The sequence below is a fragment of the Callorhinus ursinus genome, unplaced genomic scaffold (assembly GCF_003265705.2).
Source record: "Callorhinus ursinus isolate GAN/ISIS: 27379988/994484 unplaced genomic scaffold, GSC_fseal_2.0 scaffold5, whole genome shotgun sequence".
NCBI lineage: Eukaryota > Metazoa > Chordata > Mammalia > Carnivora > Otariidae > Callorhinus > Callorhinus ursinus.
Window position 1 is genome coordinate 20,810,964 of NW_027397067.1, and position 23,094 is coordinate 20,834,057.

Genomic DNA, 23,094 nt, shown 5'->3' on the forward strand with positions numbered 1-23,094 from the left:
AAAGGTTCCTCTTTGGCCTCAGTGTTTATATAGTCAAAGTGAGATGATAATGTGCCTGGGTAAATTTTACCTAAAACAACCTTGAGTGGTGCAAGCACTTGATAAATATTATGCTTCATAATTTCAAAAAAAAAATCAATTCAGGGAATTTAGGAAATAGGCTGAAATTAATGGGAGTGTGGCATTATAGGTTTCTTGGATTTAGACAGACTTATTGTGTCACTCAACAGATATAATGAACACTGAACAAATATTGCCTGGTTAAAATTAAATTGTTTAGGTTTGAGAATGCCTAACCTAGTTTTAATAAAGTTCTTGTTTTTACGACAAATAAAAATGAAAAAATAGACAAGTACACATCACTGAAACTTTCTGGACGTTTAGAGGCCCATTTCTTGGCTAGTCTTCTCTATGAACACTTACAAGCATCTGACAGAGCCACTGTTGAATGAGATTGCTGTCTAGTGGTAGGTTTTATATTTAGGTAAGGATCTGGCCACACTACCAAACCCACCATGCCCTTGAAACAAACCATTCATCATAGAATGCAGTATTTTAAAACTCAAGACATCTCTCATTACAGTAAATGACATATTTAAAATCTGTATCTTAAGGATCTCAATCAGTGCTTCTCAAACAATCTGTGATGAAGAACCATTTTTAAATTAATATTTCCAGTCTATCATGTACTGATACTTCTGCAAAATATATTAAAAATGAATTATAAGAAAATGAGTTTTTTTAAGTGCACAAAATGGAAGCCCAGTTTATTATTATTATTATTATTAGATTCAATAGGCATAAAATTACCGTCAAATTTCTTTAAAAGTTTCTCAAGGCTTACTCAAAATTTCAGTACTTATCTTGTCACAGGCCAGTAACAGTTGCTGGGGCAGAACTGACCTGGGTCCACACTTTGAGTAGCACTGATCTAAAATAACTGTGTGCAAAAAAAAAATAAAAACAAAACAAAATAAAATAAAATGTCGTGCACGTATTTACTCAAAAGATATACTTTACCTTTGACATTCTTTCCAAATCCCAAAGAAGAAACTTTTTTGTCCACTTGTTCACTATTGTTTGACTTCTCCTTCATAACATCATCATCACTAACAATATCAGCAGAAAATTTTTTATTTTTCTTTTTGTGTCGAGGAGGAAGCTTTTTTGGAAAAGTAAACATTGGGAATATCACAAGAAACATTGCAACAGCACAAAGGAGGAATCCACTCCACCTAAAAAATTGGGAAATGTGAATAGCATTTATGGCTCTTGCATTATGAATGAGAACAAATTAGCAAAGTAGAAGTTCATGGTAATAAAATTCTCCAGGGAAAACTTCTGTAAAGCAAAACAATTGTAAAGCAGTAGGAAGTTGGACAAACTAAGAAAACATAGGACTCCTCCCTATGTTATAAATGAGAAATCTGCCTGATAATTATACTAGTATTATAATGAATATTATAATTAGCAACCGCACTAGAATTTTATTGAAATATTTGTTAGCTCTGCTATAATGTGCATTTCATAACAAATCAATAAATAAATAACTCATAAATATAATAGAAAAATAATATAGACTCTATAGCATGTTTTATGGACCAAAATAGACACATCTTTCTTAAAAGAAAACCATTCATATCTCATGTGGAATGTATTTTAAATTGCTAATGGCATTCAAATATTTTTTCTGCAAGCACTTAAGAATATATTGACCCTTGGGGTGCCTGGGTGGCTCAGTTGTTAAGCGTCTGCCTTCGGCTCAGGTCATGATCCCAGGGTCCTGGGATGGAGCCCCACATCAGGCTCCTTGCTTGGCGGGGAGCTTGCTTCTCCCTCTCCCGCTCCCCCTGCTTGTGTTCCCTCTCTCACTGTGTCTCTCTCCGTCAAATAAATAAATAAAATCTTTAAAAAAAAAGAATATATTGACCCTCTTAGCTAGCCCTTACAACACTTAACCGTGAGGGCCACCAAAGACATTTATATTTGATTGTTGCCTTCAAGAACTTACAATCTACTGGTAAGGGAGCTAAAAATATAAGAAACAATCTCCAAGAAATGCAAGCATGTATACAATTAAGTGTCAGATCATGTGGTACAGACTATGAATGCTATAAAAGCTCAGATAAAGGAAATGTGTGTCAGAAAGCTTCCTAGGAGAAGTAGACCGTGAGCTATGTCTTTGAACTCATCTGAGGTTGCCAAGCTGCAGAGACTAAGAAGCAAATATAGAACGTAGTACTCAAATTCTAGTCTGGCATTAGAGCCATGTGTTAAGGCCTTGGGCTTCTTGTCTGCATAATTCCTCAAGGGCAATCTCTCAGTCCCCTTTCAATACTTTCTTAGCAAGTAGAGGCCCCTGATCCTACAGAACAGGGTTGCCACTTTCTTACTAGGACTCCTCAGCTCTAATCTCTGTCCTTCAAGCTTGCAAATTCTTGATGCTCAGACTCTGTCCTCTGTCTCAGCACATTCCCATCAGTTGTAACCTGAACGCAAGCAGCATTCTAAGCATCAATGTTGAATTCAACCCATTAGGAATACAGATCAATTGCAAAGTGAAAATTCATTTTTAAAAAGATAGTGCTTCTACTAAAGTACTGTTATCAGCTGTTAAAAGTCACAGTTTCACTGACAGAATAATTCCATGAACCAGTTATTAATAATCCAGTGTGCTATCTTCAAAGATACTTAGAGTTATATCAAATAAAGATTTTTAAACAATTGGGGAAAAAAGGCTTTATTTTGAGAAGATTGCTCAGGGCAGACTTCTAGCAATTTCAATTATTCAGTATAACCAAGAACCCAGTGACTGACATACTCAAAAAATTTCCTGAATAAATAAACTGAATGAGATAGATTTAAAAAAAAAAAAATTCTTTAAATATCTCCAGAGAACATAGCTATGATTGTATCTGGCCCCTGTAGTACCTGGCTGCTTATGAGGCCTTTACCAATAAACTGCCCCTGCTTATCTGCCACCTTTGAATCTCTTTCTACAATTCTGCATTCAAGCCCCTTGGACTCCTTCAGTTCCAAAAGCAGAACAGGACAAACAGTGCAATATAAGGGACAGTTCTTGAGCTGTGGCTTCAGACAAATGTGGTTTTTTTTTGTCTTGTCTTTATGACCTACTGGCTCTAAGATCCTGGGGAAATTATTTCACTTTCCCAAACCAACTTTCTCATCTGAAAGGGGAATAATGCTAACTGCTTTTTGGAGTCATCAAAATTAATAAGACAATGTATATAATGGACCTGAAAAAATCAACAATCACTTCATGGTAGCTAGTCTTGTTTTTGTTTTTCTGTAGATCTGTACTCAGGCCCTCCCCACACCTCCACTCAGAGCCATCGACTTAAAATTATATGCAAACATTAAAGATACACTTATAGTAGTCCAGAGTAAGAGCAAATAACAGAAGGAGGGGAAGAATTATAGCAAATAAACAAAAATAATATAAAAATAGTATAAAAGTTTGGGGGTTTTTCAAAGCTGAGCAAACTGGCCCAATTCTCCAATGGTCTTCAGTAGCATTGACAAAATGCATGATATAATGATGAGGCCAAAAAAGACCCCGCGAGAAGCTGATGAAGACAGAAAAGTGCATATTAGGGGTGCCTGGGTGGCTCAGTTGGTTAAGCATCTGCCTTCAGCTCAGGTCATGGTCCCCGGGTCCTGGGATCAAGTCCTGCGTTGGGCTCCCCAGTCAGCAGGGAGTCTGCTTCTCCCTCTGCCCTGCCCCCACCCCCACTCTTGTGAGGTCGCTTGCTCTCTCTCAAACGAATAAATAAATTCTTTAAAAAAAAAAAAGTGTGAGTTATATGTTAGGAAAAGATCCATCAGTAAGAACTAAAATTGAAAAACCAGGGTCCCTAAGTCCCTTTTATAAACCACCCCTCAGAGATTATTCATAAAGTAGGGCCAGTTAAGTATATTGACTAAGAGCTTTGCCCTGTACTCAGTTTTTTATCCCAGCTCTCACTGCCTCTGAGGCTTTGGGCAAGTTATTCAAATCACAGGGCATTAATTTCCTCATCTATAAAATGGGCATAATATTAGTGAGTACATACAGTTGTTATATATGTAGGCTTAAACATATGAAGTTCAAACAAAAATGTTTGTGAAGCTCTTAGTAGAATGCTTGACACACAGTAAGCACCCAATAAACATTAGCATTATTCATTCCTTCATTCCTTTCTTCAATCTTTCAGCACATGTTTATTGAAAAATCCATCATTACTGCTAGGCATTGGATTAAATAGCATTGTATCAAATAACTGTCTTTGGTCAAGGTAGAAGTCTGTTACAAACAGAGCTACTCAATAAATAAAATTCAATTTTTAATATTGGACCATTAAAACAGATAAAAGTTCCTGAACATAGATTAAATTCAAAGGACTTAATAATAGCTAACATATCCTAGATAGCAAGAACTATTTAAAGCCCCACATATATAGACTCATTTATTCCTCCTAACAACCTATGAAGTAGATACCGTAATTACTTCCATTTTATAGATTCTTTTAAAACGAACAACTGAGCACAGAGAAGTTAAGTAACTTCCCCCAGGGTCACACAGCTATTGGGTGGCAGACAGAGATTTAAACCCTGGACAGAAAAAAAAAAAAAAATTAAATTAAAAAAATAAATAAAAAAAATAAACCCTGGACAGTATGGCTTTGGGGTCTGTACTCTTAATTACTCTACTTTGCTACCAATTAGATCGATGTCTAGAAAACTTTTAAAAGTCAGCATAAAGTACTTGTAAGCCTAAAGCTCCTGTCTCCTTCCTTCTCCCTGCCCCCAAGCTGGCCCTCCTCCCCTTTCTCCCTCCCTCTAGATGTTCCCTTATTGCCGTGCTCTTTTCATGGACACCTATATAGAACACAGAATGTACACTGAATGTTCATATACATATTGTCTTTTCTGTGGTCTTGTCTAATCTCCTTTTCTGAGAATAAAAAAATCCTTACTCCGATTTACTTCAGAACTGCAAAGAAAACAGTGGTTGAGGCCAAAAATTTCACTAGTGGTCAAGAACTTAAAATTCCTGTGTTATTCCCCTAATGCTGACAAGGGAACTTCCTTTTGTACGATCTGAAAATTCTATGAGCCCAGGTTCATCTAAATCTTAGCACATCCATCTTCAAAGAGCATTACTTATGAAAATAAGAAGTGTTATGTAACTTATTAATATTTCTTAACTGCTTTGAAAATAGACAGCGTTAAGCATTATTCCCATGTACTTCAGAGTTATGAGATTCTCTTATAATGAAATGCAGAGATAACACAAGTTATCTAAGAAACTCTTAGAAACTCTTTTTAAAGTAATTAGTGGAAACTAATTTCTAATACTGAACTATTCTCTTTGTTATAAAATGAACATGTCTTATCAATGTATACCTATTACTAATCCATGTTAAATGAATTCAGGAAGCCAATACTTTTCAGTTAGCGCTTGCTATCATTAGAAATAACTCATGTTCAAGTTGAGGATCATGAAGAACTGAAACACAGCCCTGGCTATACGGATAAATAACCTAACATCCAAAGTTGGAGTTCTCATTCTAAGTCCGAAAAATCACTTATTTAGCAAGACAATTAAGAGCTAGCAAGTGAGAGAATAGCTAGATCTCCAGCACCTGTTGGAAAAACAATTACCAAGGGAAAAGATTCACTAAAAGTGTGACAATGGAAAAAAGGGGGGCAGGGGCTGGAGTTTTGGGCAGTCAGGGAGGGTTGACAAAGCAGAAATGCTAATCTAATAAGGAAGTGGGAAGAAAATATTTTCTAAAAGGCCCAGAAAAGATAATGAAAGCTAGGACTCGAGAACACAGGAAAGCCCCAACACAGCCACTCTCTCCTCTCCCACTCTGCTATTTATAGCTAAAAGTGCCTCAACCCTAAAGAAGGTGGATTAAGCCAATGCTCCCAAGCCCTCAGCATTAGTCCCCCATTGCTGCTATAACAAACTACCCCACACTTAGTGGCTTAAAACAACACAAATGTGTTATCTTATAGCTCTGGAGGTCAGAAGTCTCAAGTGGGTTGGCAAGGCTGCACTCCTCCCGGAGGCTCTAGAGAAGAACCTATTTTCTTGGGTTTCCTAGATTCTAGAGTCCCAAGTGTGTTCCTTGGTTCATGATACCTTCCCTCCATCCCCAAAGTACGTCACTTCAACCTCTGCTTCAATCACCATATCTCTTTCTTACTCCAACCATCCAGCCTCCCTCTTTCCCTAATAGGGACCCTTGTGATTACACAGGGCCCATTCCTGTCCGACCTCAGGAAAACCTTCCTATCTCAAGATCCTTAACTTAATCACATCTGCAGTCTCCTTTGCCATGTAAGCCAACACATCCATAGGTTCTGGAGATTAGGACATGGATATCTCTGGGGGATTACTATTCTGCCTTCTACTCCCTTCTAGGCAACTTTTAGCTGTTTTTCATATTCCCATGGGGAAATTTTTATTTTAACTACAAGGGTACTATGACTTGAACTATCATTAATAACAAATGAAATGAAAAATGTAGTAAACAATTCTTACCAGTTTCCAATGAAACGAGGGTCATTCTGGTCAAGGTTAACAGGATTTCTGGGATCGACATAAAAACCAATAAGAAGTCCACCTAATAAATATCCCACTGCAGGACCAAGTGCTCCCATGACATACATGATGGCTGAGAAGACACAAGGGGAAACGTGAAATACAGAAACATGGTCCTTAAGTTTCAAGTGTGGTCTAATTTCAGTCATACCATGTATGTATGTCACAGTTAAACCCAGGGAACAGCATCCAAAACCAAAGAACTTTAGAGATGTGTCTATACTTATATTTGGGTTTCAAATCATGCCCTTTATTCAGCTGCTGCCTATTGTCCTTTTAGAACATTAGAATCATGTCTGGACAGCTTTTCAGTTGTTGTTGTTGTTGTTGTTTTAAAGATTTTATTTATTTATTTGACAGAGAGAGACACAGCCAGAGAGGGAACACAAGCAGGGGGAGTGGGAGAGGGAGAAGCAGGCTTCCCACGGAGCAGGGAGCCCGATGCGGGGCTCGATCCCAGGACCCTGGGAGCATGACCTGAGCCGAAGGCAGACGCTTAACGACTGAGCCACCCAGGCACCCCAACTTCTGTTCTGTTTTTTAATAGAAGTGCTCAGGCCCCACCCCAGACCCACTAATTTAAATTTCTGAAAGTGCTAGTTAATGAGCAGTCACTGGATAACCCAGAGAAGATAAAAGTTCGTTTCAAAGATTAAAAAATAAATAAATAAAAGGTCATCTCAAGATAAGAAGAAAAAGAAAAAAGTGGATGTCACTTGTCACAACTGGAAGATTCCAACAGAATGAGGAAGCTCAAGGCCACATTCTACCATGAAGCTGGATTTAATTGAGTTGGCAAAGATGCTTAAGCACCTCAAATCATGAATATTTTTCAAATCACCACACTTTAGAGTCAAAGAAGAGCTCACAATGCATTTGGTTTATTGCTAGTTGAGGAATCTTACTTAAAGATTAATAAATCTCCTTAAATGGCATCAGTGAAAAGATCCAAACAGATAGCACCAACCCACAGCTGAATTAGAAAATAATTTTTTTAAGCACATGACCAAAGCGGGAGGGGAGGGGGTTGTATCAATAGATCAGAAAGTGTGTCATTCTATCAAAAAAAAAAAAATTGTCCATCAAAATGGGCTTATAGCAAAAAATAACAATAAATTCATTGTCATTCCTTTATACTATTTTCACTGCTGTGATTTCAAATAAAAAAATAATTTGTCAAATCTTAAATTTTGAGGTAGGATATGAAATTCCTTGAAAGTCATAGAAAAATCTGGAGTGGGCTAACACTCCAAATCCACTTTTTTTTTTCCTGTTATTTGGAGAAAAATCTATAAACACTGTTAAGATGCTCCTGTGTTCAAGGCATGATAAACTCAGGTATAACATATTTCTCATTTCTGCTGCCATCATGCACTTAAACCACTGAATAAATAACTGGTTTGCCATACCCTTTAAATAGTACTATATTTACCAAAAAGCAAATTGAATAATCAGAATAACTTCACCTTACTTTATCTTCTGCACCTAAATAAACTTTGCATAAACTTGTACTTCCTATTACTTATAACTACAGACAGTAATTTAACACTTGCTCTCACTTTTCACACTATTTCAAAAGAGAAAGCACATGATTTATTTTACAGAATCATCTGCTTGTAACAATAAGACATTAGCTGCTTCGACTTCTCCATCTGTTTGGAAATGGAGAATGGGAGGAAGCATAGCCACAAGTAATTGTTCTTATTCTTTTGGAAGCACGCTTTCTGGCGTTCTTTTGGAAGCATGCTCTTAATAAAATAAAATCAGAATTTTGATAACTCTCTCGTTAACCTCTCTGTTTGTAGCCTGAAACAGAACTCAAGAAGAGAAAGTGCTTTTTCAGTTCCAGGTTTTCCCATATGCATATGGAGATAAAATTTATGTTTACACCTCCAGGCAAACCAGCACCATTTACAACTTAAAACTGTAATGAGGCCAAAATGTGACATGAATCATCTTCCCAAAATAGTTCTGGCATGAAAGAGACTGTCTTATAAACACAGACAGGGAAAAGGGTATTTCCGCCATACTGTTTATGCCTGGGGTACTTGAGGGCAGCATCTCGGAAGGCCCAGCAGCACAGCGTGCAGCATGGGTGCTGGCAAGACCTCGCAATTACATAGTGAATGGAAAACCAATTAAGTCACATTCACCCAAAAACCTTAACTACTTTATAAAATACAGAGAGAGCTTTTTAAAATGCAGCTATGCAATCAGAAGAAAAATATTTCTAATATATAGCAAACACTGAGGCCAACTGAATCATTCTCATAAATAGGTACGTACATACATTTATACAATTGTACTATATTTATACTATGTACCGTGTCATAACTATACTACACATTGTGTATCTACAAATCAGTAAGTATATAACAGTAGAGATAGAGATAGAGAATAACTCGTGGACATGGTCCCATTTAGTAAATAAATCATTCTGGCCACTGAGCTAACATTGATTAATTGATTAACCAATGGCACTCATTCAGAGCTTAATAGAGGGGCAAACTATTGATGCAAATTCATATCACTCACTCTCCCAGTCCAAAACTCCCAGTCACACACACACACACACACACACACACACACACACACACACACACACTGCCTAAAGAAAGTCTAAACTACTCTATCTGGAGTTCAAGGCTGGGACACGTTGGCCTCCTGCCACCATTTTGTTTTTTTTCCATTTTAATCTTAAAACCTACCGCCTGCACTCAGGGGTCCACACAGACTGACTCTCAAAACAGGCCTGGGCTGAGCCACCTCCCTTCCCTTGAAGACCCACAGTGCCCCCAGGCCTTCCTATCTGTGTAAATCCTGCCCCTTCTTCAAGGCCCAACAAAGTCCAGCACAGCCCGTCCTCCCCTGAGTGGTCTCTGTCTCCTCAGAATCCCTGTAGACGACATATTATCTATTCCAGGGGCCTCCACACCTTTTCATCATGCATCCCTATCAGTAAAAGGATTTAAACATTTACCCACAGTGTCCTTTTCTGTATAAATAATGTGTATTTCCCACCAGCCTCATTCTCACAGCTCACACCTAATATGTCAGTAAACCCTGCTGGTTCTACCATCAGATCATGACTAATATGCCCCTCCTCCTCCATGCCTCTACCTTGGCCCAAGCCACCAAGGTCAATCAACTGGAAAATTCCTCCAGGCCTTCCAACCGATATCCCTGCTTCTGCCCTTCCTTCCCTACAATGCATTTTCAACACGGCATCCCTAACAATCTCTAGAAACGTGAGCCACGTCATGTCACTTCTCGGCTCACACCTTCCAGTGGCTTCCCACCTCCCTCAGAATAAAAGCCCAAATCCTTTTATGTGGTTACAAGGACCTGCCCCCGCACCGGCCCCACCCCCTAGGATCTCTCGGCTCTGTCTCCTAACCTTCTTCTTGTTCACCCAGCTCCAGTCAAACTGACCTTCTCCCTCTTCTTCACCCTGCCAGGCACATTCCCACCTGATGGTGTTAGCACTTGCTCTGTCTGGGTCTGGGTGTGGTTGTGTAATGCTTCTCCCCCGGGGTTGCCTCATGGTGCACTCCCTTACTTCCTCCAGGTAGTTAATCAAACAGTCCCTTCTCACTGAGGCCTTACTTGGCCATCCTATCTAAAAATTTTAAAACTTTTTCCCCAATTCTTCCCCCTCTTTCTCTGCTTCCTTTTTTTCTCCTCAGCATATGTTGGCACCCAACATACTCTATATTTCCTTTGTTCACCTTGTGTATCACCTGTCCTCCTCAACGAGAACATGAGCTCCAGGAGGGCAGGGATCTTGCCGGTGGTGTTCACTGACGAAGTAGTGTAGAAGGCACTCGACCCACTTCGCTCCCATTATCCATTACCTTCAGCACTCCCAGTCAGTCCGTGAACGTGCTGCTGTTACTAACAACAGATATCAGTGATAAAAGTCGTCTTCAGTGTATATCGGCTCTTGAGATATTAGCGAATCACTATCGAGTGGACAGTTTCATGTTTTTTGTCCGTGTGCCATCAGAACAGAGTACACTGGCGTTGGTTTTCTGTCATGATGAGGAGCTTATACGGGGAAGTCCAGACTATCCAATGAACTAGCAATAGAAATAGAACTAGAAGTTCCAAGTTTCAAGAGTGGTCTAATTCCAGTCATACCACATATACATGTCACAGTTAAACCCAGTCAACAGCATCCAAAAACAAAGAACTTTAGAGATTGTGTCTGTATTTATATTTGGGATTCGAATCATGCCCTTTATTTAGCCACTGCTGCTGTCTTTTAGAACATCAGACTCACCTGGAGAATTTTCCTCTTGCACCCCAAAGGACCGTACTACATCTCCCCTGGATTGTACACAATGCAGCTTCATACCCCTTTCAGAGAACCCTAGACCATTCCATTCATTTGAAATTGAGTATGCCTTGCTCTTCACTTGTACTTCTTCTTCAAATGTTTATATCTTATCTTTTGAAGTAGCTCTTTATCCTGGATAGCAGGAGCCATATCGTATACAGTACTATGCAGTGGTTAAATCCCAGACTACAAACTCCTGGGTTCGAATCCCTGCTTCCATTATGTGTATAAAGTGCTTAGCATATAACAAACATGAAGAAATATTAACTTGCGTTTTTATATGTTGAATGATCACCTATTCATTCTCTAACAAGTATTATTAAATATTAATTTTGTATAGGCCAAAATACAAAATACATGCATTATTTAACAGAAGGCATACTTATCTTTATATTACCTTAATGAATTATCTTTTCTGGAGTCACTATTTTTGATCCAGGAGTTAGTTTTGATAATGGCCTGGGCAGATGGGAGTGGGAAAAGAGAATACCCAGGCCTTTCTTTCCTCACACAAAGGTCAGTATGGACTATCTTCCCGAAGCTGAGAATGTGCCTGTGGCTATTATTCTTTTTTTTAACCTTTAGGTTTTTTCCTAATGATTACAAAATATAATATGAATTCCTTGTAGAGATAACTCTCAAGAGCACAAAAACTTTAAAAAAAAATCACCAACAATCCCTACCATCCAGATAATGATGGTAACAATAGTAATAAATACTTTTTACTATTCATATACTGTATAAGTTTTTTAAGTAGCTGGAATTATACAGTAGTTATTGTTCTGTAATATGTTTTCCCATAATACCTCAAACATTTCTTATGTCAATAAATACTTCTGGAACATTTGTTATGGCTAAATGGTGTGTCACCATGGGGCTATGACCTACTTCCTTTAATAATACCTTACTGGTACCAGCTATCCTATCACCAATATCTGATTGGGGCTATTCTTCTGAAGATTATATCAACCCTTTGTTATTACATATGATGCACGGAACTAGACCCCAACCTGAGGATTACAACTGCCCACCCCAAACCAACCTCAGCTGGGTGAGCTTTTGTAGAGCTAAGAAGCCACTATTGAATGAAGGGGGCTGAGGGGCACCTGGGTGGCTCAGTCAGGTAAGTGTCTGCCTTTGGCTCAGGTCATAATCCCAGGGTCCTGGGATGGAGCCCTCATTGGGCTCCCTGCTCAGTGGGGGGTCTGCTTCTTTCCCTCTGTCCCTCCCCCCATATGCATGCTGTCTCAAATAAATAAATGAAATCTTTAAAAAATAAAAAATAAATAAATGAAGGGGTCCAAAAGGCCCCTTCAGTGGGAGAGGGGGCGGACATCACGACTGGTTTGACAAAGAAACAACCTTTGAGGAAGGCTGACCCACCAACAACTTAGTAACTATTCTTCACCTGCTTCTAGCATGTGAATCCTGCACTTACCTTCCCCCAAGTTGTTTTACCTTTAGACCTTCCATTTCAATTTTCTTCTTAAATTATTTTTCACCCGACTTTGTGATCATTTATGCTTCTTTACATTAAAGTACATTAACTTCTATTTTTAATCCCATTTACCTTCACATTTTTAACTTTTCTCCTCCTGTAGATTTAACTTTTATTCTAATCTAATACCTCTTTTTACTTTTACATCATAAACTGTTTTAGCTGCTGCTCTCTTACTTTACTTTGTAATGCATTTTATCCTTTCAAAAACACTTTTCATAAGAATTTCGATCTAAAATTAACTATCAAGTTTTTCTTTCAAATTATTTGCTACCTTCCATTCTCATACCTTAAGTAAGTTTGCTTACATTTTTAGCCCTAATTATATTAGGTTAATTTTTTTGAAGATTTTATTTATTTATCTATTTGAGAGAGAGAGAGGAGAGAGCATGCACGCACATGTGCATGCACAAGCAGGGGGAGGGGCAGGGGAAGAGGGAGAAGCAGACTCTCCACTGAGCAGGGAGCCCCAGTCAGGGCGCCATCCCAGGACCCCAGGATCATGACCTGAGCCAAAGGCAGACACTTACTCAACTGAGCCACCTAGGCACCCCTAGGCTAATATTTTATTTTTATAAACTCTTTTTATTTTAAACTTTGAATCTTTGTTATATTCCTGAATTTTACGTTATTTTTCATGTTCGGGGCTTTCTCTTTCCTTTTGTATCCTTCTCTTAACAGTCTTTGTTTATCTTAGTCTTCTCTCATATTTTGCTTGTTTTGTGATCAGTTTTGGTAATAGCTCACTAGAAGCTGTGCCTCACCTCCCAGCTCATCTGGGCCCATCTCTTCCACCCTCTCTGTAGTCCTGCTCAGCTGCCCTGCATGGCTTTTCCAGCCAGTTAAGGATGGTAGTTTGAGAAACTGAGGGTTAATTCTCCCCTGGGCTCACAGCTCACTTTGCACATGGCATATCTGATTAGCCGGACGCCATGACTACTGTCTCACATGAGCCAATCATGACAAAATGTGAGTTCTAAACCCCACGTCTCTGATATAAAAGCACTGACTCTAAAACAAGCCAGGCCCACAGAGTGAAATAAACATGCCAGAGAGCTCTTCCTCGTTCAGCTGCAGCCTGGCCTGGGGGGGGTCCTTGTGGGTTGACCTTCCCAATGGCTACTCGAGAGAGGAGGCATAACAGCACCCTGCAGAGCTCGCCTGCACGTTCCATCCCTTCTTGAAGCTGACACCTCCATTTCTGGCAGAGTTAAAAGACACTCCTCCTTCCTTATCACAAAAGCCCAACTTGATTGCATTGGTACTATCTCAAAAAGGGCTGTTTGTGTGGTCAGCAGCAACCAGGGGAGCAGCTCTCGGAACTCCACCGAGTCCATGTTGAGTAACTTAACCTGCTCCTGAATCACAAGAAATGATTCCAGAAATCCTAATAGTGACCAACAAGCCACGAGGCTTGCTGGACTTGGGAAACCAGGGGCCAAATCAAAATCAGCAAAGATCTTGGTATCACAGATCACTAGAGTCTCCTCCTTCCTAGCCTCAACACCAAATGATGAGTAGGGCTCCACATTGCCAGACCAGAGGTCACTCACTCGTCCCGGGTGCTCTGTGATGTCAGGTCCTAGGACAAGGAGGGGGCATTGCAAAATCCATAAGATGGATGCACAGTCCTCCAGAAAAGGAAAGGTAAAACCAACTAGGACTCAAGACTCCATGAATAAGTGCAACAAGCACCAGCCGTATACCATGGACCAGGGGAGAGGAATGATTCATAGTAACTAGCTGAGGAGGGAGGACAGAGAAACCTTCCTGGAAAAGATGACTTTTGACATGAGCCTGCAAAAATGGGGAATAAAGGACACTAGAGGCTGAAGGGCCCATGTGGGCAAAAGTATGCAAGTGCGGAAGTGCATGGCCTGTTCAGGGAATTGCAAGTGATCTTGACCTGGAGGTGCAACTGCCTCAGAGAAGAGTGACCACCACTGACTCTGTCCTAGTCCCATGCAGGGCTCTAGGTACCCAGCCTTGTGCAGGCGGCCCAGCTGCTCTTCTCTGAGGACAGTGAGGATGGATGGCAGCATTGCACCCGCTTCCCCTACCATTCAGTGGCATTTGGAAATGCTTTTTGCTGTTGTTTTTTACATGGCAGTAGAGGAATAAGTCACTTCCACTGGGCGAATAAGGGCAGGCCCTGACATCGAAGAGAGTGGGAAGTCAGAGCTCTGGTCCTTGGGCTCACCTGAGCACTTGACTGTCTCCCTCCACTCTCCTTTCCTCCCTCTCTCCTTCTGTATCAGTCACTGGAATGTAGTCAGAAGTCCCAGCCACCATGTTACTGCCAATGGCTTCTCCTTCCACCTCATTCCTGCTGTTCCTAGCTCTTGGGAGAATTAAAAACTCTCCTTCTCATTCATTCTCTTCATTTATGGGCAGAATTCAACTGGGTGGACATCTTTTCTTTCTATCTGTTTGGTTTCTATGTTCAGTTTCTATGCCCCCTTCTCTTGGCAAAAGCAATTCCATTTTCCTTTAGGAACCACCCACCCTTCATTGCACAGCCTCAGTGGCCTGTCATCCATGGGGCCCTGTCCTCCATGATTCATGGTAGACAGGCGACCAACCCAGGCCAATCAGCTGTTCTTCTCCCACATACCATGTGGCTCACTCCCTTACCTCTTTGGATTTATATTCAAATATCATTCCTAAGAGAAGCCGTAGCTCACCACATATCTAAACATGGCACCCCCCCATCTCCCCCACCCCATCGCTCTCTGTCACCTTGCCCTGCTGGGGTTTTCATTATGGTAAATACTGCCAAATACCAACAATTACATTTGTTTGTTGGCTTATTCTCTGTCCCTCCCACTGGAATGTCAGTTCCATGAGAACCAGGGCCATTTTCTCACCGATGCCTTATCAATGCCTGAACAGTGCTGACCATAAGGACTAACAAATCTTGTTGAACAGAGAAGGGATGAACACATGGACTTCCAATTTGAGTGAAGTAACAAAAGCAATAGAATGAAGTGGATTCGTCCTTGCAACATGACCTTGAAGAATCATCCACTGGTTCCTGTTCCCTAGACCCCTGGGGCTGTGGGATCCTTACCCACCTTCCCCATAACATCCTTGGTTTGACAGAACTGGCTCCTGTGGTTTACAGCCACAGAGCCTTGATTCTTACTCCCAGAACACCTCCAGGCCCAACCCTTACTTCTGCCAGGCTCTCCAAGGTTAACACCCGCCCCAGCTGGGTTTCCCCAGTTCCCAGAGCCTCATTGCAGTCGGCCTGGATTTGCTGTGCCCTCATTTGAACTTGGTGTCTAATTAATCAGCCCCTGCTCCATGTTGCTCCCCACTTCCCACTTTTCACCACTCGCTGTCCACCACTTCCCCCACATTCCCTCTGGCACAGGACCCACTTTCTCAGCTGCCCTGCATGGCCAGTAAATGCTGCCAAGAACTGATGATGACAGGGTTCTGGGTTACAAGTATAATTTAGGCTCAGTCCCAGGACCTGGGATTCACCCAGGATGGTCCCACGGAGAAACGTATCGCATGCATGCCCATTAAACCCAGTCGAGGACACACTGATAGGAGGTCACCATTTTGAATATAGTTTGGTGGTTCAGCTGCTGTAGATAAGAAGAGGGGATGAAAAGCAATCCACACTTCACTGTGGTATCACAGCAACGACACCAACTTACATTCAACTTGCACAATGCCTTGAAAATTAGCCAAAGTACTTCACAGCACCGGTGCACCACATTTAAAGAAAATATTCCCTCACTCGTTCCTTCCACTCCCAAGCACAGGCAGATGAGAGACCTCTGATCTTGGTTATTTAGAACAGCAATTTTTTTTTTCTCCTTTAAATGATTCAGTTAGTTTGACACAGGCCTGACAGTAAAAAAAAAAAAAAAAAAAAAAACAGCTGCAACAGCAGTCGGGGAACAGTCTATCACTTCACTAAAACATCCAGAGAGCATCTTAGGTCACAAACGAGAAGGGAAAAGGGTTTATTTAGGTAGGTTCCGAGTGGTTTTTCCACATGACCATAGCAAGCAATAGTTGGTTTAAATTCACTATCTCCCTTTAGAAATATTTTCAAAGTAGTTCATTTCTAAAAGGAAACACAGAATGTGTATATGCAAAGAAGGAGCCATTTACACGGAATTAATACCTGGGACATGGGGAGGGGCGGGGGGGAGGTTAATGTGCTGCCCTTTAAAACATCAAATTAGCCACCTGTGAAGGGCCACTGTCACCTCAATCCAGTCCTTAGAAAGGACCACAAGGACAACTGCCACAAAAGCATTAAAAAAAAAATGTCAATTTCTTAAAGTTATATTTTGGGGCAATAAAAAGGTTTTATTAAAAGGTAAGAATGGATTCTCAGAACACAAACAGAAAATGTGTAACAGAATAATCAAAATATTAATGAGCCCATGAGAAACTAATTTGACTAGTTATCAAAGAAATAGAAGGTGCAAACAATGAAATGCCATTCCACTAAAATAAACTAGCAAAGACTGAATTGTGAGAGTACTCAGTGCAGATATAAATCAGTGAATTCGTTATTCTCATCCATCACTGGCACCGAGTTACAACTAGATAGCAATTCACCAATACGTCATGATGACATTTATCACTGCATTTTGTATATAGAAAAACAGAAATGACATTAAGATAGTAACTAATTGGGGCACCTGGGTGGCTCAGCTGGTTAAGCCTCTGACTCTTGCTTTCAGCTCAGGTCATGATCTCAGAGTCGTGAGATCGAGCCCCGAGTCAGGCTCCACACTGGGCATAGAGCCTGCTTAAGATCCTCTCTCTCCCTCTCCGTCTGCCCCTCCCCACCTCACTCTTTTTTTTTTTAAGATTTTATTTATATATTTGAGAGAGAGAATGAGAGAGAGAGAGAGAGCACATGAGAGGAGGGAGGGTTAGAGGGAGAAGCAGACTCCCCGCTGAGCAGGGAGCCCGATGCGGGACTCGATCTCGGGACTCCAGGATCATGACCTGAGCTGAAGGCAGTCGCTTAACCAACTGAGCCACCCAGGCGCCCCTCACCTCACTCTTTAAAAAAATAAAAATAGTAACTAACTACATTTTGATTCATAATGCAACTATTAATTTCAATGTTTACAAAGAATTTTTATACCTTGAGGAAATATTTATTTTAAAAATTTTAAAATTTAAGTGAAATTCTGTTTACAGTGTGATTGTGTCAAAAAACACACTTTTTAAAAAAGACTGTTTACAGAAAAGCTACTAGAACCAATAAGTGGATTTAACAGTTGCATGATACAAGATCAATATTTTAAAAATCATACTTCTATATGCAAGTAAGTAAGAAATAAACACCATTTACAATAGATTCATAAAATATAAAGTACTTAGAAATAAACCTGACAAAAGATAGGAAACGCATATACACTTAAAATTACAAATACTGCTAAAAGAAATTAAAGACAATCTAAATTAATAGAGAGATATGCCTTATTTGTGGGTTAAAGGACCCAATATTGTTAAGATATCAGTTTTCCCAAAATGGATTGATAAATTCTACCCAATTCCAATCAAAATCCCAGCAGACTTTTTTGGAGAATTGACAAACTAATTCTAAAAGTGAAAGAACATATGGAAATGCAAAGGACATAGATTAGCCAAATAATTTTGAAAAAGAGCAAAGGTAGGGGGCCTGGGTGGCTCAGTTGTTAAGCGTCTGCCTTTGGCTCAGGTCATGGTCCCAGGGTCCTGGGATCGAGCCCCGCATCGGGCTTCCTGCTCAGCAGGAGGCCTGCTTCTCCCTCTCCCTCTCCCCCTGCTTGTGTTCCCTCTCTCACTGTGTCTCTCTCTGTCAAATAAATAAATAAAATCTTTAAATAAATAAGAAAAGGAGCAAAGTTAGAACACTAGAACTACCTGATTTCAAGACTTAAAAAGATACTGTAATCAAGACAATGTAGTACTGGCTTAAAGATAGACAAGTATATCAGTGAAATAAAAAAGGAATTCCAAAAATTAATTAGTTAGTTAATTAATTTAATTAAATAAAAAGGAAAATCCAGAAACAAACCCACACAGTTATAAGGACAAGTGACTTGTGACAAAGGTATAAAGATAATTCAGCGCAAAAAGTAGTCTTTTCAACAAATGGTGCTGAAATCCATTAGATATCCATATATAAATTAACTCAAAATGAAGCATAGACCTAAATGTAAAACCTAAAGCTATAAAACTTCTAGGAGAAAACAACTGAGGAAAATATTTTTCAACAGATACTTTACCAAGGAAGATATATGAATAGCAAATAAGCACATGAAAGATGGTTAGCATCATGAATCATTGGGGAAGTGCAAATTAAAACCGCAAGGAGATACCACTAAAACCCCTATTCAAATGGTTAAAATTAAAAAAAAAAAAAATTACACCAGGTATTGGTAAGGTTGTGAAGCAGCTAGAACTCCCCTACACTGCTGATGTGGAATGGAATGTTACAGTCACTTTGGAAAACAGTGTGATAATGTCTGAAGGAGTTAAACATATGCCTATCATATAATTCAACCATTTCATTCCGAGTACTTTCACAAGAGAAATGAAAGTATATGTGTCCATACAAAGGGTTATGTACAAATATTCCTAGCAGCTTTATTTGGAATAGCAAAAAAAAAAAAAAAAAAAAGGAAAAAAACAAAAAAGTCCACAAAAAGGGAAAAAAAAAAAAAAAAAAGAGAGAGAGAAGTGAATGGATTAACAAATTGTGGTATATTCATACAATGGAATACTATTTAGGATTATAACGGAATGAAATATTGATACATGTTAAAACATGGATAAATCTCAAAACAATTATACTAAGTGAGAGAAGGCAGACAAAAAAGAGTATATACTGCGTGGTTCAATTTATAAGATTCTAAAAAATGCAAACTAATCCAAAGTAAAAAAAAGCAGTCTGTGGTGACCTGGGGGTGGGAGAAGGCCAATCAGAAGGGAGGGATTACAAAGAGGCTCAAGAAAGATTTGGCAATGTTGGATACGTTCATAGTCTCGATTGTGATGATGAGTTCATGGGTCTGTGTGTGTGTGTGTGTGTGTGTGTGTGTGTGTGTGAGAGAGAGAGAGAGAGAGAGAGAAACCTTATCAAATAATTTACTTTAATTATGTGCAATTTGTTTTATGTCCATTTTACCACAATAAAAAAAAAAGGACAACTGTTCTAAAAGTGGGTTCTGTGGACGCCCGGGTGGCTCAGTCAGTTAAGCGTCTGCCTTTGGCTCAGGTGGGATCGAGTCCTGCATCAGGATCCTCGCTCAGCAGGGAGCCTGCTTCTCCCTCTGTCTGCTGTTCCCCCCACTTGTGTGCTCTCTCTCTTTCTCTCTGACAAATAAATAAAATCGTAAAAAATAAAAGTGGGTTCTGGTGATGGTTGCATATTCTGTAAAATTACTAAAAATCATTGAATTATACACTTCAAGTGGGTGAATTTTATGTATGTAAATTATGCATCAAAGAGCCATAAAAAAAGACTAGAATGGAACACATTCTACTGTACTGAAAGTTGTTAACCTGGGGTAGTGAAATTACAATGAGTTTTTTGGTGTTTTCCTTATAACTTTCCAAAAGTTTAGTCAGAAAAAAAAAATTTAACATATCTTCTGGATTAGTACTTTTATCTCTTTCAGCTACTGATATTTAGCCATCAAATATATCATCTTTTTGTCAACTTATGATGAATATGTTTTTTAAAACTTGAAAGAAGTCTTTACAGGGTAATGGGCTTGTTTTATTCTTATATCTACAGCACCTCCTACGGAGGCAGCAAACACATACTGGGCTTTCAGCAAACCTCCAGTGAGTGAGTACACAGTATTTGTAAAGCAATACTCCAATTTTTCTTAAGATTGATCTGCCCAGGGCGCCTGGGTGGCTCAGGCGGTCGGGCGTCTGCCTTCGGCTCTGGTCGTGATTTCAGGGTCCTGGGATCAAGTCCTGGTTGGGCTCCCTGCTCCCCAGGAAGTCTGCTTCTCCCTCTGCCCCTCCCCACACTCATTCTCTCAATCTCTCTCTCTCTCTCTCGTTCTCACAAAAAAAAAAAAAAAATTAAAAAAAAAAAAGATTGATCTGCCCAATACTTCATGATGACTCTTCCCAGCCTAAATTTAAATTAGGGGTTGACAAATGACTTGCCAAACTCCGTAAAATTGTATTGGAGCACAGTGACATGCATTCATGGACATATTTGTGTGACTACGTTCATTACAGCAGCAGAGTTGAGTAGTTGCTACAAAGACAACATGGTCCTCACACTAAAATATTTACCAGAGCAAGTCCCTTATATAAGAACAAGTTTGCCAACCCTTGTAATAAATAATGAGTAGTACAGTTAGGTACCATATTTACTGTTTCAAGTATCAGCTAAATGTCTGCACACGTTACTGCTTTTAATTTTCACCTCTTATAGGTAGTCATAATTATCTAAGCTATGGCTATAATTCACAGAGGTATGGGTGGGTTTTTGTTTAAATGAATATCTGGAAAAACCACTCTTTTATAAATGTTTTATTTCTAACAACTTATGTAGATTAAAAATTTTAAATGTAGAAGTAATATTTGTATAAAAATTCATTTATAAAGTCAATTTTTCTAGAATTGTCAGTTTTTCAAAGATTCCATTTATAAGAGTATATACCCAAGTAATATTTTATTTATTTATTTATTTTTTAATGTGTACATGGGTGTTTATTTAATTTTTTTTAAAGATTTTATTTATTTATTTATTTATTTATTTATTTATTTATTTATTTATTTGACAGAGAGAGACACAGTGACAGAAGGAACACAAGCAGGGGGCGTGGGAGAGGGAGAAGCAGGCTTCCCTCTGAGCAGGGAGCCTGACGCAGGGCTCGATCCCAGGACCCTGGGACCATGACCTGAGCCAAAGGCAGACGCTTAACGACTGAGCCACCCAGGCGCCCCCCCAAGTAATATTTTAGTTGAACTATAATCCACTGTGAAGTAAAATGATATCATAACTATTATTTATTGACAATCTTCTGTAAACTACACTAGGTACTTTATGCTTTTGTAACTCTTGTTTGCCATTCAACACTAACAGCTTTCTGGGAAAAGAATATTTTCATTCCCAATTTACAGATGAGAAAGCTGAGTCCCTGAGAAGTTAAGATCAGCAATTACTAAGTGGTAGAGCCAAAATTAGAATTTGGCTCTATCTAAAACCATAGCCTACCCTTTTTCCATTTATGGACACATGTCTCTAAAATACAAAAAAAAAAAGAAAGAAAAAAAAGAAAAAGAAGTTTAATTGTAAGAAATATATAGTTCTCTACTACCGAAGAAATTAATCCTTTAAGAGCTGAAAATCTCAAAATATTTTTGGAACTGTTGGTAGCAGCAGTCTTAAAAGCATTCTAAATGAAAGAGAAGTTCACTATTTAGATTTCCAACTCGAGTCTCATCACTAATTGGCTGCCATAAGGATGGCAGAGAAATGTACATTATATGAAAAACACATTCCAAATATGTTATATGACATTTACTTCAATAATTACACTGAAGACTCAGAAGAAGTTACCAGCTGTTAAGAGCAGATTAAATTTACCTCCTGGGAAGAGTACGTCTCTGCCGGGAAGCACCTTCCAGGTAAACAGAGGTATGACACACCTCCAGTTTGCTTTCTAGGCACTGGAAGAAGCATGATTCCCACAGGAAAGAATCAAGTCTAAAGTAACGCTCAGGCACAGGTGGAATAATGTCAGGTGCAAATGTTCCTCCAGTCATTGGCATCTATTGGATTTTACAGGCATTCAAGTGATATAAATGTTTTATGACACCTTTAATATTATCTTCCTTTTCTCCCATCAATATACAGGAATTAGTTATAGTACAGTAAGACTGCTTCCACTAGGGCTCATTGCAAAGCTTATTCATGTATTTGAAGAAGTGTTAGCAGTCAAAGTCTACAGCCACTGACAGCAGAACTATTACTAAAAGATAACACTGGGCATTTATTACATGGGAGATACTGTGCTAAATGCCTTTAGATGTATCTCGCACTTCATATGCACAGCAACTTTATGAGGCAGGTAGTACTACTGTCCTAATTTAGGGCATTTTCCTTTGTAGTCACCTCACTGATGAAATAATACAATCAATTCATCTGAATTAAAAATAGATAATCCCTGCTCTTTGTTATCTAACAATAACAAAGATAATTTATAAATACAAGCAGATTTACCAAGTTAATACACTTAAACATTTTATGTTTCTTCTATCACACAACATTTAGAGTAGTAGAATAAATTCTCATTTGGAAAGCTAGTCTATAGTCTACTTTTATAAGAAAGAAATATGGCAGGGGCGCCTGGGTGGCTCAGTCGGTTAAAGGTCCGATTCCTGACTTCAGCTCAGGTCATGATCTCAGGGTCATGAGATCAAGCCTCGCCTTTGGCTCTAAGCTGAGTATGGAGACTACTTAAGAATCTCTCTCTGTCTCCTTCTCCCTCTACCCCTCTCCCTCCCACCCCCCAACTCACTCTCACTCACTCTCTCTCTCTAAGAAAAAAAGAAAGAAAGAGAGAGGAAGGAAGGAAGGAAGGAAGATGGAACTGACCTAATAGCAGGCATTTTGTTTTAAAATAAACAGTATTGCTCAATGTC

General features: G+C 39.3%; 1 protein-coding gene across 4 annotated transcripts in view; it reads right to left on the reverse strand.

Moving 5' to 3' along the window:
• SLCO5A1 (solute carrier organic anion transporter family member 5A1) overlaps positions 1-23,094 on the reverse strand; it is a 300,426-nt gene that overhangs the window by 94,174 nt on the left and 183,158 nt on the right. For all 4 annotated transcript variants that reach the window (XR_012378229.1, XM_073892871.1, XM_073892870.1 and 1 more), the window contains 2 exons: positions 6,554-6,686; positions 1,021-1,235 (listed from right to left, as the gene is read on the reverse strand). Coding sequence is in view for 3 of the 4 variants with exons in the window: in XM_073892871.1 (XP_073748972.1) it covers positions 1,021-1,235; positions 6,554-6,686 (348 nt within the window). In the remaining variant the exon portion in view is untranslated. The remainder of the gene's footprint in view (positions 1-1,020; positions 1,236-6,553; positions 6,687-23,094) is intronic.